Raw genomic sequence first — 19,022 nt, 5'->3', positions numbered from 1 at the left:
GCGTCGGGCTCTGGGCTGATGGCTCAGAGCCTGACGCGGGGCTCGAACTCACGGACCGCGAGATCGTGACCTGGCTGAAGTCGGACGCTTAACCGACTGCGCCACCCAGGCGCCCCTTAACGTTTATTTTTTATTTTTGAGAGAGAGAGAGATAGGGTGCACAGCGGGGGAGGGGCAGGAGAGAGGGAGACACAGAATCTGAAGCAGGCTCCAGGCTCTGAGCTGCCAGCACAGAGCTTGACGTGGGGCTCGAACTCACGGACCGTGAGATCATGGCCCGAACTGAAGTCGGACACGTCTGATTGCAGACTGAGGGTCTGTGACCCCGTCAGTCCAGACAAGAAGGCCCACGTCACCTTGGGCCTGAGTGATGTGTTCACACCAGAGACACAATCAGGTGTGGGGGTATCATAAACTTAGACAAATGACTCTACCTTTTGAACTTCAGTTTCCTAAACCTTAAAATGTGCGGGCCATAGTGAATGGATATTCAGAATCATTATTTTGAAATGTTCACTATTTACAAATAGCAGAGGTGGGAGAGTAAAGCCTGTTGGAGAAACATGAAACTATTACTTAGAGGGATGAAGGGATACAGAGAAAGCAGACCCTGAGAGCCTTCTGCCCAGGGCCATACCTGACACTTGGCTGGGCTTCAGCTGGTGTCACCACCATGCCACACAACCCCTCTCTCACCAAATACACATTTTCAAGGAGTAGAGTCCTGACCCGACCTGCAGGGGTGTGGGTGTGGAAAGGAGACAGGGCAAGCTCCCCTCTGAGCTGACTGGCTGAGATGGTCAATGATCAGGGCTGGCTTGTTCCAGCTGAACAATCTGAGGAAAGCAGGGGGTGAATTCTGACGTCCCCAGATCTTGCTGAGGAACTTCTGGAATCAAGGGAGGGGGGGGAATGGATAGCACTTCTGGGAAATCTCATGTCGACCTGTGTAGAGAGGTGGCCCACTTTCTACACCCAGGGCATAACTTCCCTTGGGGAGGCATCTCACGCACTCCTCCTGACATGATCAAAGTCCTGAAAGATGGGCCACGATGTCACAAAAAGGGAACTTCTTCAATTTTCTTCTATTTTTGGGTGAGACTGAATTGTGTTGATTTTGGTATTAAAAGTCTGAGCCATGTATATGCTTATTAACCTTAATGAGCACCTTCTCTTACCCTCACACACTGGGCAGCACTCTCCTTCGGGCACATAGTACCTCTCGCAGTTCAGCTCACCACACTGGGCAGTGAAGCAGATGGAAACACCCCCTTGGCATCGACAGAACCGACAGTTGTCCATTCGAAACATATCTCCGTCGTTATATTCCACGTTATTGAAGACACAGGCTGGCTTTGTTTCTGAAAGGAGTTAAAGCAAACAAGGCATATTCAAAGTCATTTCTGGGTGGTGCCTTTTGTTCTTCAATCAGCCTCTAGAAAATTCTGACAGAACGTTAGAATTTGATAGAAATTTACCAAATTGATATAATTTGTACAATGAAAACAGTAAGGCAATGCAAAATACAATTAAACAAAGTCAGTTATCTTCTTGCCCCAAGGAACTGAAATTCTCCTGAACAAAAATCTACACCGACTTACCCCTACTCCAAACAAACAAAGGTAACCATTTGAGCATGAAACTCACATATCTGATATGTGCTTTAAAGACATTATGTGTGTTTTGCTAAAGAATTCTCTGCGTCAAATAAACGATCTTGCCTCCACATTAGGCTCTGCTCTGCCTCAAAAACAATTTACTTAAGGTCTTTTGGAGGTGATGTTCTTGTGTTCTCTCAGTGTTCGCTCCTTAATTATTTCTTCTATCTGGGTTAATAATCCATAGTTTTAATAGTACCTGGACTTTAACAAAACACCATTCCCTTTCTTGGAAACAACCTAAATGTCTATGAACTGATGTTATGAGAAAACAAAATGTGGTATATCCATACAATGAAATACTTCTTGGCCATAAAACGTATGAAGTTTTGATACATGCTATAATATTAATGAACCTTGAAAAAATTACACTAATTAAAGGAAGCCATAAAAAAAACCCCCCACATATTATATGATTCTATTTATATGAAATGCCCATAATAGGGACATCTATGGAGACAAAAATTGGATTAGTTGTTGCCTAGGTGTGGAGGTGTTGGGGGCAAATGGGGAGTGACTGCTAATGAGCTGGGAAGTTTGGCGGGGTCAGGGTGGGGGAGACTAATGAGTATAGTAAAATTGAACAGGTGATGATTCCACAACTCTGTGAATATTCTAAAAACCACTGAACTGTGTAACTTGGTAAACTGCATGATATGTGTCTCAATGAAGCTGGCAACATAAAAATATTCCCAAATTGAACAAAGTTCTCCTAGGCTGAAGTACCCTGTTTAATAAGGTGGGGAAAGCTAGATTATGATACAAGCATCGTTCACGGGCTCCTCTGAGCCAACATCATTTGATATGTCACCTTGCATGTTTGAAACTTTTAAAGAGACTTTCACCGCATTTTAATTTGAATGTATTTGCACCTGGTTTATACCTAAGGACAATGACTTTCTCATTCAAGTTTATAATAGTGCAGTGGAGAAGACAGAGCAAGTGTTAATATCCATTTCTTTGATTAGGAAAATGAAACTTAAAGAGATTAGATGACCTGCCTAAAGTCACTTGACTGGTGTGAGGCCGGCTGTACATCTGTGTTTACACAGGCAGCAAAAGTGCAGGTCTGAACTGAGTCCCTACTGCTGGCTGTATATATGATTTCTTTTTCCAGAAAACTAATATTGTGTTACAAAGTATCATCTCATTATAGCTCAAAATTCTTCTATATGCTTTCAGCCAACATACTAATCTGAGCAGGGAATAGAAGGAACTGGGCAGTGAGACTACAAGTTCCAAAGTGTAGACAATGGGAGCGCTCTTGCAAATCAAACTTGCATGCTGTGCAGTGAGGTAAAATACTGTAACAAAATGCTGAGCACCCATTCAAAATGCAGGGAAAAAAGTATAAACCCATCAATATGAATTACTTGGTTACATTAATCAGCCAAATCCACCATCTGCGTGAAGCTACAAATCTTGGTGCAAGATTTGAAGAAAGTGAGGAGGGAAGAGTCTGGTTATGAATAATGCCCCTCCAGATGAACCAGTATTTTTGGTAGGGTGTGCAGAAGCCTAAGCGGGCGGGGACGGGGTTGATGAAGGATTTGGCAGTTAGGGTTCACTAGCTAATGCACAGAGAACAAGGGGGGGTGGGATCTAGAGAGACGGGGAGTCCCCCAAAACACAGCCTAGAAAACATAATGAGTTCTCTAGGATAAACACCCCACCCCCAGCCCCCCCGGCCACACGCGCGCGTGCATGCACACACACACACACACACACGTCTCATAATGAAATCCCTATTTGATGCTGAGAGAAATTTATAGACGCTCTTCAGAAAAAATACAAGTAAGAAGGATGGCAGTGATCTTTGAAGAGCAGTGACCAATTACTTCCTCACCTGTAGGGGATATAAATGTGACCCGTGGAAGTGTGTGGAGATTACCACTACCTCTCTAAGGAACAATTTAAGTGGTTGTGGAAATGAAAAATAGTACAAAGAAATAATTTACTATGGAATTTATACTTCTCAATGCAGAGATGCATAAAAGTGTCTTGTCAGTGATTTTTTTTGTGTGTGTTGTTTCATGTCTGCCCAATTAAATTTTATATTTCTTAGTTCTGGAATCTTCTCTTTTCTCTTTAATATAGTCCAGAACTCCTGAAAAAAAAAAAAAGCAACAAAACCTTATAGTTGGTTAATAACCTTTACTGCCTGCCAAATTACAGTGATTGGCAGATGGTGATAGGTATATAATTTTAGTGAAAGAGAAGACTAAAATGTAGAACTTTTATATCAAATGTGAAAGTGGAAGAAAAGTCCAAATATATACACTTCTGTTGCTTTTTCCCTTCAATCTCTCAGTAGGAAAAGGCTAATATCTTGCCTCTGGTCTCATTTCCCTGGTGGTGAGCTGTGTAGGAAGGCCAGTGGGTGGACCACAGAAGCCACAAGAGAGACAACCACACGTCAGGAAACATCTGAAAATCTCTCCATATGTCAACAGCAAACTGATGGCCCACAAAGACAGGGTACATGGGGTTCTACAATACTGAAGGGAGAAAACCCTTTTCCATTGGGGGAAGACGTGTGTGTGCCAGAGCAGGATAAGGAAAAGGAAGCCACCCTCATAAGGGAGTGCAAAAGGTGGGATCATCACTCTTAAGGAAGAGCAGCTTGAGAAGGCCCCAGGAACACAACGGGTGCTCAATAAGTGCCTAGTAAGTGAAATACTTATTCTCTGAATTACGGTAGAAGTAGATATTATACCTCTAGAAACATTACTGAGCATTACTGCTATACAGACAGTGGGTTCTCAATAGATGTTGTGTATTCGTTTTCAACTAAAAGACTGCAGGTCTGAGTTTTTTAGACCCAAATTTTACACAAAAAGCAAGCCAACTCTGGGTATGGCTCTCCCACAACTGGTCAATTTTACGGTTTACTGTCTGATGCTGGCAGAGGCAGTTACCGGCTATGACACTCAAACCAAGATACTCTATTTTATTCAGATATGCACATACGACTGATCATATATCTGAGCAACCTTCCACATTCTATGCTTGAGATTTCAAACCCAAACTCCTCTAAGCATGAGGTGGGGAGGGGGAGGGATGCTCGTGTAAGACCATAGAGTGCATTCAGCAAAATGGAGAACACGCACTCATCAAAAAGAAGCAGAGGCCACCACTCAGTTCCAGCTGACTGAAGATAAAACTTCTGTCTGTGGGCCCGAGCAGGCACAGAGCTGCTTCTTGAAGGAGACTTGAGATTACTCCAGGCCTGGCTGTGGGTCATAGTTCCAGGTGATGAACTTGATGACTTCTAAGTTTCCATCAAAGGAGCTCAATCATACCACCTGTTCCTTTGGTTTCTAAACAGGGCTCTTGTTCACCTAACACCTCATAAGTCTTACTTTTGGCTCTCATCAGAGAAGGCATCACCAACTGTCTCAATCTGGTTTGCAACTCTCTAGTCCCACCACTGAAACCGAACCAAATCAAAGAGAATGTTTGTGAAGAATGTTCTCTCCATCTATTCATCCAGGCTGATGTTTTCAAAACTTAGGAGTTTGCAAATTCTCTGTAAATATTTTCCATCTTGTGTTTTTACTTTAATACTTAATCTTAAAACACACACACACACGGATTACCTAGATGGCAGCTTAGGAACTGAGTGGTGACATGCTGTCTCCATTTCCATACGTGGGGTTAGGTAACATTCAACCCACTGTCCCCTCAACTGGGGTTTCTCGAATTATTCCTACATTGTGGGGTGGGGGGCGGTTCTCAAAATCTGGGAGGCAATGCTCCAGACATCTAGATTACAGCTGTGTGCCGAACTCATCTCTGAGAACTGCTTTCGCTGAGTTGCATTTGAATACGTGGCTTTTGCTCTGTGTTGAGAAGAGCTGTCGCAGGAAACCTGTGTCTGTATTGGTGGTATGAACGGGACTGAGGACGTGACGTACTGCATCAGCCAGTGCCTTTCAAATTTCCAGGTGAGAAGAGAGTTGCCCCCTCCAGTAGGTTTTTTTCTCTAAAAATAAGACCTGCGTATCTAACTCTATCTCCTTTTTTTCCACTTTGACGGCCAGGAAGTTGGGAGCCTTGCTAATGTTTAACCCTGGCAATTATGCAGACAGACACTTACAGCCTGCACACCTGCGGGCGCTTTCTTCTTTTCGGTTTTCACTTTCAGCATTTGCATACAACTCTATGGTTCTCTCTTTTCTCATTAGTATTTTCGCGTTATGGCTTTTGTTCTGGCTATGAAGGTGCCTGAAATCCTTTGTGGATAAGCAAAGCTTTATATAAATATAAATAGACCTCTGCTGTTCTAAGTGGTGACAAGGAGTGTTTGATATGTGATATCCTCTAATGATGGCCTTATGACAACAGTAAGATTTTCCCAGGGCGCTGGGGGTGAGGCCAAACACACACACACATGCACGTATCTGCGTGTGTGCATGTATGTATGTACACCTTAAAAGAGGTAAAATACAGACTTTTAAATGTTATTGTGTAAGCTTATGAATCTTCCCAGCATTAAGGTTTCTAGTCTCATCTACAACTGAACGACAGTAATAGAGACGCCATAACAGGACAATGAACAAAAAAGCAGAGATCACCCAGGTTTGTGGTGGCAGGCAAGCGTCACCCCCGGAAACACTGAGCGTGTTTTGTCATCTCTGCATTGTCTCGTGGCAGATGGCAAGTCCTATTCCTGGAATGACAGCTCTACAAACAGCGAGGCTATAAACGAGAGCGGGCCCCAAAGATCCATCCACGGCCGCTGAGGTGGGGGGCAGCCATTAGCCGTCTGGTCACAGCACACTGGGTAAGATGGAAGCTTAATGTCCTGATAAGAAAGACACGATGCTGGATTTCTACAACTGAGATGCAAGGAAAGAAGAAAGGCACTCCTCTTCCTCGCCCAGAGGACACGACAGCAAATGGTATTTCCAGGGGACAAGTGACTTAAGATTAACGTCCAGGGAGGGCAGTGAAAGATGGAGGGTCCCCACAAAGGAAGCCCTCTCTGGGCTGGTATTTAACAGCCACCTGTGGAGGGAACTGATATGACCCGAATCTGCTCACTCACCCCCCAAGACAACCTGGACACCCACAGGCACAAGGACAGACCCTCTGCAGGTTCAGGCTGGAGAATGAGAGACGGACATGAGAGGACTGGCTGAGTGAGGAGTCCTAGAAGGAAGCACATCTGAGATGCTAGGAGCCCAGGGTGAGGAGTATTTGTGCCAAATGGCAGAGGAGTTAAATACTCACAAAATGTCCCCTACGATACGGAGCAGTACCAGAGAAGAGGCTTTGCGGTTTGCTGGTGTTTAACACACACGACTAGAAGTGCGGAGAAGCACTGAGAAGAGGCTGCTTTCTCCACATGGAGCTTTTTCTACACCTGTGCTTGGATTCGTGAGGTCTGTGAGCCAGGAAGCTCATCTCGCCTTCTCTATCCCCTTGGAACGTCCAGACCCGGGTCTGTGGGTGTGAACGGGAGGTAACACGCAAAATAAAGACGATTTATTGCAAGTGCTTCACAAGGGGAACCTCATTTAAGTGACTGCTATTCACTCCACTTGACAGATGTGGAAACTGAGGCCCAGGGAGACCAAGCGATGCCCAAAGTTACACAGCCGGTAACTGGGGGAACCAATTCTCAAACCAAGGTCGTATGGCTCCAGTCCACGTTCTGTCAACCACGAAGCCTGACTCCAAGTGTCTACTCAAAGCAAAACAAACAAAACAACAGGCGGCCACTGGACTGAAAACCAAAGGACGCAAGGACTCAATTTTAACACAACCTTTTCATATGGGGAAGGGCAGGCTTGAGGGAGGGCAGACATTCTTCTGAACTCTGATTTCTTAGAGGCAGCAGTTAATAGGGGGGTTTCTGCAAGTGCGATTTTGTTGTTTTTGTCCACATGCGCCTTCATTTTCCTCGTGTCTAGGCACTGACTGAATAGCGCTAGAACGCCTGACATTTCACTTGCTTGACTTTTATTCTTTGTTTTCCTTCTAAAAATTCCGAGGGAAGGGCGTGTCTTCGGTTCTCCTCCCTTTCTAGCATCTGAATTCAATAAACACCATGTCACCAAACACCAAGCCCCGTCACGAAAGGTGAAAAGGAGAAGTGGATTCTATGTGAAGGAATCTCGTGACTGCAGAATCCTTTTTCAGGGCCATAAGGCTCGAATCAAAAGCGGCCAATAAGAATGACCTAGCACCGGTCAAAGACGTGCTCTCTACATAGGAAAATACTCGACTAGAGGAACGGTGCCTTTTCTGTGTCAAGTTGTGGTGGCTTCAATGTGGCATCGGTTACACAGACTAGCTCCTGACAGCAGTGGTAGTGTGGTCACAGCTTCTGCGATCCTTTTCCTGAACTCCTCACGTTTCTGCACTACCGAAATACAGCCGAATGTGACAGCGACAGACCATCTGTGCTTCCACTTTCAAAATTCTCTTTCTGACGGACGGAATGAGGAGCCCCTTCTCCTGACTCCCTGTGCCGCTCTGAGAGATCTCAAGCTGACCTTCCTCCTGAGTGAGTGGCATCGAGTCCCTGAATGTATGCCCCGCCTTCCACAGGGCGGAAGTGGCCAATGGAACCCTCCCTCCTCCTGCACCCCCACGTACCATTAACACATTCAAAGACATCACAGCACTTTCCGGGTGTCCCATCTCCACGAGAGACTATGCGAGGGGTGGATCCCACCTCACACACGGGGAAACCACATAAGCCAGAGAGACACTCGCATCTGAAACCAAAGAAAAAGGGAAGGAAAACCCCATGAATAAACAACAACATAGAAGTCGGGAGACCACAAACAAAGTGGCAGTGGCTGTGGCAAATGACACTGTCTTGCTTATCTGGGGTCACTGGGGGATGGGGACCGGGTGCTAACATAATTTGCATTCCAAATAACTGAGGCTCATCTCCTTAAAATACACCCGTGTTTTTAACCGTAACCATTTTGACAGAAATATTCCTAAAATGCATTACGTCATTTCTTACTTAACCAGACCAGCATAACAAGCATTTCCTTGATGACGCAGGGCCGTGTTTATGTGTGTACATTATGGTGTTATTCCATAAACCAGCGATGCTCGCGTGGGCCAACACAGAAGGGTGCTCCCGTGTTAAATGGCCCTGTGTTCCTGCTTTGTTGCTCTTGACCTTTGGGTGTTTTTCAGAGATCTTTCTGACCCTTCTTTCTGCTATTAAGTTAGTAGCTCTTGAGTCTCTTTTTGTCAGTGTGACTGGGTCTCGGGGTACCCTCATCTTTAGCCACATGCATTTATAATTATGCATAACCCGAGAAACGGATGCTGATGGAAGACTGAGGAGCTCTTTACAACGGGCATGAGCTTTAGTAGGGGGACCTGTGACAGTTACTTGAAAGCTGAAAGCCTCATTTTGGGGGATCTTCTAAGCCACTACATGCCCATTTATCTCAACATGCATGAATGAGGTGTTCAATGAACTGCAAGCCCACTCTGCTGGCTCTCACCTTACTTAAGTTCAACTCTGCTGTGAAACCAGTCTAAACGTAGTAGAAAAGTAAGAGGTGGGTATATGTATGAGGTGAGCATAAGAGGAGAAAAAAAAGTCTACTGCTTGCTGAAGCCTGTTACAAAGAACTAGGCAGGGAATGAGCAGCCTAGGGCCTTAGAATACAAATGGAATAAAAGGAAGGAACAGCTAGCCTCCGGCTCCCCCCCCCCCAAACCCCCCCCCCCCCCAGGGCTCCCCTGGGGATGAAAGGAGGGGTCAGAGGGCAGAGAGGATGACCAAGGAAGTTCCCAGGTTGATAGGAATAAAAGGAAGGCATCCTAAAAAGAGACATCCTCACAGCAAGTATGTGGGTACTTATGTACAGTGTGGGGTCAGGATCGGGGGAGGGGGACGCTCCCAGCAGGGAAGAGCGATTAACACACTTGTTAATTTCAGTTTTTTGTTTTCCCCCCACCTTCTTGCTTAAGCGATTGTTTTGTTCTCCTATTGTTCTTTGGACCTGTAACGAATTCCAGTATGCTCATAGTCCACAAGTACCTCAATAATCAGGCCCAGAGGTTTAGTTACATTTATCATCAACTGCAGAACTAAAAGGGAAACAAATATAAATTAAAATTTGCACCAAAGACCATTAAAGCCACTGGAAAGGTGTGAACAACCCCTCTGGAGGTGGGCCCTTTCAGGCTTCTTCCATATGGGGTGACGGTTATATCAGGGGACCTGGGAGAAGAGGGGGTTAGGTAATTAAGGTTTTGCTGCAATGGAATCTTTTATGGTTTCAGATAAACATTTGCCTCTTCGGTGTGGGCGGATCTATATTCCTATAGGGCAATCAACTTCCAGGGCTGAACTGCAAAGGTTATTCCAGTCTTTCATTTCTGTGTGCCTTGTTACTACAGTTGTAAGCAGATAATCATATCCCTGTGATACTACAGTGATGACATATTATTTCCATTTATTCTGGATCCTCTGTACAACTTCAACCCTTCAGCCTCTATGGATTAATGGGGCCAGGGCCTCATGAGGCCACATCCTGGTTCTGGTATCTGCATGTGATTACAATGGAAACATATCCTACATGAATAACTGACTAACCTTTTCTTCCACATCTTCTGGGATCCACATTCTTGCCTACTGATGTGTTCCGGGGAATCATTCTAATTCAAACACCAGAGAGCATACGATGAACTGGAAAATACCTCTTCGGATATCCTTCAGGGACCTTTACTGAACACGTATGTGCACTTAGGTGCCAAGCTTTCTGCGAGGCTGTCAGAAATCCCACCAAGCTGAAAACCATAGTGGAGTCTGCCCTACGGCTTCTTGTGTCCCCTTTTACATCTGACCTGTTTCTCAACATTTAGATCTCTCTCGCGCTTTTGTAGTGATTCACAGAGGTTGTCTGTAGTAGGTTACAGAAGGTCTAAAACTGCACACAACTGCCTAGTAACCCACTTACCAAAGAAAACCCCTGATGCTGAATTTTTGCTCCTATACCCAGAATGACTATATGTTCAAGTTCCAAGGATTCAGGTGCCCCGGTTTGGGCTGGCTGGGCGGCTCCCAGCTCCTTTCCCCTTCTGGACCAGCCTCTTGGCAAGCCCTCCCCACCTCTTGCTGTCTTTTGATTTCACATGGCTTCCTTTGAACCTAAAATTAGCAGGTGTTAAAGACCATTAGCTCCTTAATAAAGAAGGAACTTCCTGAGAAACCAGAAAAGGTGAAAACCTGGGCCCACATCAGATATCTATCCAGCAACTATTAGGTTGAAACTTTAGGACAACTGTCATTTTTTTGTAAGTCAAAAATAGTCACATGGCAATCTCATACAGTTCAACACGATCCAACTCACATGGGTTATCTTTTGACAGATGTGTTTACGCTCCCTCTCTCAGGTAATAAATGGGGGACTCGTCAGGACCCTTGTCTGCCAAGGAAATTTATTAGGTCTACAAATTACGTAAGTCTTACATAATTTTAAGTCTAAGTTTTTAACTTTAAGTATAAGTTTTTAAAAGTTATTTAATATGATAGAGACCCTCTGGTTTACCTACAGTAGAGGCAGGTATTCTTCCCTTTTACAGATGGGAATAGTGAGGCGCACAGCCTAAACCAATGACCTGAGATTATATAAGGCTTCCTGCCCTGCACTTGCCACGAGAGACTAGGTTTCCTTCCGGTGAAAAGGAAACGCTGAATTACAAAACAACTAAAGGATGCAAATTGTTATTTTGTCCTTACCCCCTTTTCTCTCCATTTTTGTTCTTTTTCTGTCCCTTCTCCCATGTCTTCCTTCTACCCTTTACCCCACTGCCTGGATAAAGAGCAAGCAAGAAAATGGAGAAAACGTGTGGAATAGCGGTAGAGGAAATAGACACGGAAGAGATGCTCATGGCACCAAGGTCAGCACTTTCCCTCACTTCTAAAACCCCCTCCCTCCCAATTTCCAGGTTCTCACCTGGCCTCCTTCAACTGACTCTCTCCTCCCAACCCACACCACAGCCCAGTTACTGCACTTCCAGCATCCAAAGTCGTCAGCTGCCCCTCACTTAACCGATCGGCTTCTCAGCCTAGCATACGACCCTGTCAAGTCCACGGGCCTTTCCCCCAAGTCTCCCCTGTGGTCTTTCTCTTCATTTTCCTTTGCTCTGGTCACTCCTCTGTTCTCCACACCAGCTCTCATGCTGCTGCCTCTGCACTGTTCACCCCTGCTCTCTCCAGAATATTCCTCATCCAGCTGTCTGTGCACATACTATCTGTCCTCTTGGGCCGACCTCAAATGACAGCTTCTCTCGGAGCCGCCAGATACCATACGTCGCTTAAGGCTTCTCTCATTCTATTTTGTGGTGACTTGAGTGCAAATCTTACCACCAGCTCTCCTTGCATCCACTGTGTGTAGTCACTAACAAATACTTCTTAAGTGCAACAGAACTGGAAATGCACGAAAGAGGAATAATAGTAACTAAAAACAAAAGTACAAAAGAGAAAGTGAGAAGCACAACACGGAGATTTCTACACCATGAATTAAAAATGGCTGCTTCAGGTACAGCTGTTGGCAGGACACCTATAGCAGAAACGCTAAGGGCTTTTTTTTTTTTTTTCATAAGTAAATAACGGCTTTATTGAGATATGATTAGCATACCATAAATTTCACCCCCTTTAAAGTGCAATTCAGTGGTTTTATATTCACAGGGTTGTGCAACCACTACCACTACCTAATTTTAGAACATTTTCATCACCTCAAAAAGAAACCCTGTACTTGCATTTCCTCCCCCAGCCCCCTGCAACCACTCATCTGTGCTCTGTCTCTATGGATCTGCCTGTTGTGGACAGTTCACATAAATAGAATCATACAGTATATGGGCTAAGGGCCTTTTAACTTCAAACAAGAAGCAACCTGTATGTGCAATTTGCTGCAAAAAATCAAGCCTCTACTATTATCCTCAGTATTAAGATAATGATCAATCAAGACACCACATTAATAAATTTCTGCATAATGTAATCACAGCTGCAGCCAGGTGGGTTGCTTAGGCTGTCTTTTTTCTCCTGAGTAGGTAATGGATTCAGCTTAGTGTGCATCTGAGCGCCTGAGCACAGTGATGAACACCACTCAGAAATCATCTAAACCCCTAGAGGGCACTCCCCTCCTTAGGAGGCCCAGGCGGGCCTGTTGTGTTGGCTGAAGGGCAATGTGTACTGATGCTTTCTTTCCCTTCTTGTCCTTTGGCTTCCTGGACCACACAGTCCCAGGCAGGCCAGAGGCCAGGGTCCTGGCACAGCTCACAAAGTACCTGCCAGTCTAGCCTCTACTTCTCTTTTTTCTAGCTTCCACGTTCTACTGGTTCCTCCACATGCCGCACCTGGGCAACAAGGGCGACTCCCCATTCACCGATCCACCCACCCAACCCTTCTCACTCAGGGCCACAGCTCAGGCGTGCACTCTGCCTCAGCTCTTTGGCTGCTGGTAAATTCCACACAACCTTAAGACCACCCACCCTACAAGGCCTTCCCTGATCAAATAGCAACCAGGATTACAATATGTATTTAACTATTAGAATTTAAAGAAAAACCTGAAACTTTTTTTTTTTAAGGAACCAAGATTTTCTTTCCTCTGACCTTCCGTAGTACACACGGGTGCTGAATTCTTGGGACTGTACATGCTCATCCTATGAAATCAAAATCTTACTGCCTCTCCTGTGAATTCCCGTGGTGCAGGGGGCATGTCTTATTTGTCTTGTAAATGAAAAAAATGAAGGACAAAGCCATCAAAGCAATAATCTGGAATAAACATTTTATTCATGGTTAATAAATCAGAGGTTAAACTATGCATTGTTTCTATAGTTTTTATGTGTATAAATGTTGGACTGAGAGCTAATAGGTACAGCACTTTTCAAAATCAACGTGTGAAAGGAAACACTATGGAGTTTGTCTAGAATACAGATTCTACGGTGCCATCCTCCAGGATTATTGTTTCTGCAAGTCTGGGGCAGGCCTCAGAATCTGCCCGCATCAAAAGCTCTCCAAGAGACTGCACTGGATGCAACCTGGGACCTACTTTCTGAGAAACTCGCTCCAACAGGTGCAGACTCTCAGCTGCTATGGCTTAGTTGGCACTTTTAATTTGGAAAAAGCCAAGTACAACTAGTCCTATCATTTCAGTGAGAATGACAATTTGCAGCACTTGCTGTCAATCATTTACAAAACCTCTTTCCTGCCTGAATATGGTGGCTTAGGAAAGACACACAGGGTGAAGACAGGATCAGTACGGACAATGCAGCACCACCGCCACCAGAAATCATGTGACCACAGCAAGCCACTCTGGGATGTGGCGTTCTCGTCCACCGAAGGAGGCGGCTGGTTCGTAATGAGCTTTCTTCTAACTATAAAATGCTTCTATTATTGCCATTCCCATCACTGCAACAGTATGATCCGGGTTCATCCTTCCTACTGCTTCTCCTGGCCTCCACCCTGTCCTTGGAGCACATCACAGCCTTGCACGCCCACACTTCCCTGCTTCTCTCCCTCCTCCTCCCCACCCCCTCTCCTTGCCAGCACTCAACCTTCAGGCCCAGCTCAAGATGCGCCTTCTCTCCAAAGCTTTCTTGGGTGATCTTTTTTTTTTCTTTTTTGGACAAGGAGTATACTTCTACGACTCTCTCTTTTTTCCCCACTAAGACGACTAAGCATCATGGGAGAAGACACGACATGCCTGATGCTGGTCCTCACAACTTAACTTACGGCTTCATAACTTAGTTGAACAATCAACAGTTTGCTTCACCTGAATGACTGGAGACACTGTAAAGGACACCAAACTACAGGGGGTCAGAAGAGGCCTCAGGAAGAGTCCTCCTGTCTCTCCCACAGCCGCGCAGCAAAGCACAGGCGTGCCCTGCGGTGGGCACCACGCAGAGGGGAGGCCAAATGTTATTCTAACATTCCCCTACAATAAACTCCCGCAGAGGAGGAAATGTGGAAGCAGCAGACCATCCAACTGCTCATGTTCCCCAAGCAGAGGAAAACAACTCCGTGAGGCCCTCTGAAAACAGCACCTCCCCAAACTGGATTTACTCCACACCTCACTGAGCGCTGGGGCCCTTCAAAGGGGGGAGAATCATGGTCTATAAATAAAAAACAACTAGTATTTATAGGTGGGAGGGAGCTCTCCCTTTAGTTAGGAAACGAGAAGAAATGTAGAACTAAAAGGGCAAAAACCTTGCTTGTACTACTAGGATTCCACTCAGTGCATTAATGAAAGAAGTGTCAGGTAATGGCAATTCTAATGACACATCAAACACAGCTCTATGCTACAAAACGTAGCTGCAGGTTTAACTAAATCTGATGCACTATCTTTGTAGTGATTATATTTCTTACCTCTTTCCAGAAATGCAGAAGTTTAATAAAAAAAAAGAGAGATACTACAAATAAAATATCCAAAATAGGGGCGCCTGGGTGGCTTGGTCGGTTAAGCGTCCGACTTCGGCTCAGGTCACGATCTCACGGTCCGTGAGTTCGAGCCCCGCGTCGGGCTCTGTGCTGACAGCTCAGAGCCTGGAGCCTGTTTCAGATTCTGTGTCTCCCTCTCTCTCTGCCCCTCCCCTGTTCATGCTCTGTCTCTCTCTGTCTCAAAAATAAACGTTAAAGATTAAAAAAAAAAAAAAAATCCAAAATAAGCGAGTTTCCCTCCCGAGGGCCCAACTACCCTTATGGAGAACTGTACTCGTTCCTAGGGAAATTTCCTAGGGTCACAATTCTTCTCGTGTCTCACCAGAAGAGATTTACTCTTCACTCGGTGACGAATCCTTAGTCACCCTCTCTGACGCTAATTCCTACATGATCTCCTTGCAGTGCCAACCCTGGGCAGTTAGACACACACATTAGCAGCAAGCCCCGGGCCCAGCTCTGAGGATGCTTCCTTCCAGCAGTGGGTCCAGGGGCCACTCCTTTCCACAACCAGAAACTGTATATCGTTCCCCACTTTCCCTTCAGAGACAACAGTAAAATCACCCTGCATTGTTTCTGTTTGTTTTGCTTTTTTTTTCTGTGGGGAGCAAAGGATGTGCTCCAATACAGAGAAGACGTAAATTGAGAGCAATGAGGTAAAATATTCCTTTGCATTTCTAATGTTAGTAATAATAACAAAGTCCACCATAAGACCTTAATAAAGTAGTCACTGTAGCCCTTCTCTTCTTGGCGTTCTAAAGGGGCAAATGATTAGGGCTCCCTCCTCCAAGGCTGGCATGTGGCTCAGGAAACTTATCTTATGGCACTAAGTTGAAAGAAAAGTGGTATAAATTATAGGAAGATGGTATTTACAAGCCCGCATGGCTCCTGTAAGATTGATAAAGTTATGTTCTAGAACCATGCTCCACAGTAAGCAGGTGGGGTGAGGAGGCAATGGCACTTCATACACACCACCACCTCAACGTGATGGCTGAAGAAGAGAGTCGGGGAAGTTCCAGAGGGACTCAGTCCTGGCAGGAGAGGAACCAGAGCACAGACACAACTGGAAAGAATCCCCGGGGCCTGGGCCCCTAGTGAAACATGAGAGCTGCGATCTGGCAGGCATCCTGAACCACATTCAGGTTAGCTCAACAGTCTGGAAACGACCAAGTCCCAGGAACGGAAGGCTCTTTGCCTTCACCTCCTTAGGTCTGGGGGAAAGACGATGGCATTTGATTTCACGGAGGGCAGGATGGCTTCAGAGAGACGAAGGGCAGGAGTGAGATGTGCACGGAGAAGCAGTGAGCAAGAGTGAGAGGGGAAACTGGCATAGTGCGCTCTGGGAAGGAGGAGGACTGGCTTTGGATGTGGAGAGTAACATAAGGTATTCCCATTTCAGAGCTGGAATCACCGACTGCATTAGAAATGGATGCTGTGGAACCTGGAATCAGCCTACATGTGAACACACAATTACTTCGTAACTATTTGTTGAGTGAGTGCAAGCAGGAGGTACTCAGCTGGGTGGGGATGGGGATACACAGGATTCTGGCTCTTAGCTTAGGGGTTTAGTTTAGGAAGGACTGGGATATATAATCACAAATGAGAACACAGTGGGATGTGAACCATTCTATTTCCTCTGTGGAGCACATGAAGAACATCAAAGACGTCAGGACTGACCTATTTGAAAACCTGAGCGGCCTGGGCTCCGATCGTTCCTTCAGGCCCCCAGAGCCACCTGGGGCTGGAGCGGGTGCTGACACAGCATGTGTCTTTAAGCACGCATCTGCCTGGACCCCTGTGGGCTGTCAATTCCCAGACCTCTCATCCTTGTCATCAGTGCAAAGTGCACGATCCTCTGGTCGCCTGTCCTCTGGGGGAAGTGCATCCTCACAGAGTAGTGTTCTGCTTCCCCAGGGACTCCTTCTTCCATACCCATCTCTCTGCCTTCCGCAACCTCCCCCTTGCAGACAAACTCTCTCGGCATCTGCATGTGACTACAAACCGTACCACTCAAATCTGTTCCGGCACTTACCCGGCTGGCCCCCAAATGCTATTTCCTTACAACTGCCTTTAGTGAGATGGCGAATTCCCCACACTCACCTATTCACCTGGGTTGGAAGGGAGGTCAGCATCCTCCACATTGTCACTTTCCTCCCTCATGCAAGCCCTCCCTCTCTGTGGCCCTGTCTCCTATCCATTTCCTAAGAGGGGTCAGAGAATTCACTTGGACATTAGGACAGTCTCAGGTTTGAGTTCAGGCCACTTAGGAGCTATATGACCTTGGGCAAGTGACATCGTTTCTCTTAGCCTCACCTGAGCCATATGTAAGAAGGGGAGGATTCAAGTTCCTTGTATCTCCCAGGACTGCTCTGTGAATTAAATGAACAGCTGTACGAAAAGCAACCTAGGATAGTATCTGGAGTGCAGAAGTACCCACCCACTGTATGCTAGGTAATAATTTGGAAGGCCTCCATGTCTATGTGGATGAAAACATCACCCTGAGCTCACCTGATTGTTTGGAATCTGAGGATCCTTGCTGCCCCTTTGCATTTCAGGCACTTGCTCCCAAGGCCACAGCTTCCTAAAATCTCTGAAGCCAAACACCTTACTCACTGATCCCAACGGTTCACCCGCCCAGTTGTCCCACCACCTGACTCCTGCAGCCTCCCTGAGATAGCTGCGCCCCAGAGAGCTTTTGCTCTCCTCTCTAGCCTGGGCCTTGTCCTGACTGTGCCTCCCTAACAATACAGCCCCAGACCCATGTTCTTTCACTCAAACCCTCATCTTCATGATGCCTTTAAACTTCTTGCCCTTTTAACCTCCATCCACATCTGGTCCCCTGACACCAACCCCAAGTTAGCTAAACCCAGAAAGGCCAAAGCCAAATGTCTTCAGGAGTCAGGCAAGAATCCTGAAAGAGCAGAGGGCTATTGTAGATGACTCAAGACGGTCTGCTCACTATTCACTCCATGATAGAACGTACAGTCAATGTCACTACGCCTTCCAATTGCTCAAAAGAAGCTGCATTTTTACATGAAGCATCCCAGTTTTAAAATGTTAATGGTTAATTTAAAGGGGAGGAAAAAAAAGCGAAGCAAAGAAAATATGTCTTGGGGTCAAATTCAGCCCCAATGCTGCCAAATGCAAACTGTAATATCAACCAACTACCTCCCTGCTCTGTGCCGATACCCCACCCGTTGATGGCTGCTGGAGAAAAGCACACTCCTGGCAGTAGCTGTTCGACATTTTCAACACTGACGTCCCTCCCGTGCCTGACAGTCAGTCCTCCATTCACTCCAAGAATCCCTTCGTCCACGATGCCTTCTCTGATGGGCGGCACAAAGAAAAACAGCTGATGCTGTGCGTATGCATCTGTGAAGGCAGGCTGTGAGTGGGCACAGATTGTTAAGTGTCTATCGGGCGTGGGGGCATGGGGGTGGAGGTAAGGACATTCCGGGAAGAGGGAAGAACTTACTCAAACTTGCAGAGGCAAGAAAGAATATGGTATATTTAAGGCTACAGCAAATGGTTCAGCCCATCAGAAGCATATTATGCACTGGGATGGGGTGTGGGGGATATACTGTAGGGGTACCTGCAGGGGATGTGACTAGTGAGGAAGCCCAGGGCTGGGTAAGAAGGGGCCCTGCGTGCCACACTAAGAAGCACCTTTAACTGAAAGCAATAGGAAAGTAATAAAATATCTGAAAAAAGTGATGTAGTCTTGAAAAGGGGTGGTTATATGAGGGAGGGAAAAATCAATATTGTCATGAATTCCATTTTTCTCTAATCATAAAGATAGATGGGATGAGTGATAATGTTTCAAGTTGTAAGACACATTAAAAGTTTAAAAATCAATGACCACAACAGCCTAGAATGCCCTTTCCTCTTTCTCCAGCTGCTGAACTCTGACTCATTCTTAAAGACTCAGCTCAAAAGTC

The 19,022-nt window shown here is 45.8% G+C and overlaps 1 protein-coding gene across 6 annotated transcripts in view; it reads right to left on the bottom strand.

Moving 5' to 3' along the window:
- CRIM1 (cysteine rich transmembrane BMP regulator 1) overlaps nt 1-19,022 on the bottom strand; it is a 194,203-nt gene that overhangs the window by 74,548 nt on the left and 100,633 nt on the right. For 5 of the 6 annotated variants that reach the window (XM_040496503.1, XM_040496499.1, XM_040496500.1 and 2 more), the window contains 2 exons: nt 8,265-8,386; nt 1,179-1,361 (listed from right to left, as the gene is read on the bottom strand). In XM_040496503.1, the coding sequence (XP_040352437.1) occupies nt 1,179-1,361; nt 8,265-8,386 (305 nt within the window). The remainder of the gene's footprint in view (nt 1-1,178; nt 1,362-8,264; nt 8,387-19,022) is intronic. The other variant, XM_040496502.1, reaches the window with a different exon arrangement.

Source organism: Herpailurus yagouaroundi, unplaced genomic scaffold (assembly GCF_014898765.1).
Source record: "Herpailurus yagouaroundi ecotype Mexico unplaced genomic scaffold, PumYag 188, whole genome shotgun sequence".
NCBI classification, from domain to species: Eukaryota; Metazoa; Chordata; class Mammalia; order Carnivora; family Felidae; genus Herpailurus; species Herpailurus yagouaroundi.
This window is presented reverse-complemented; position numbering and strand designations above follow the sequence as displayed.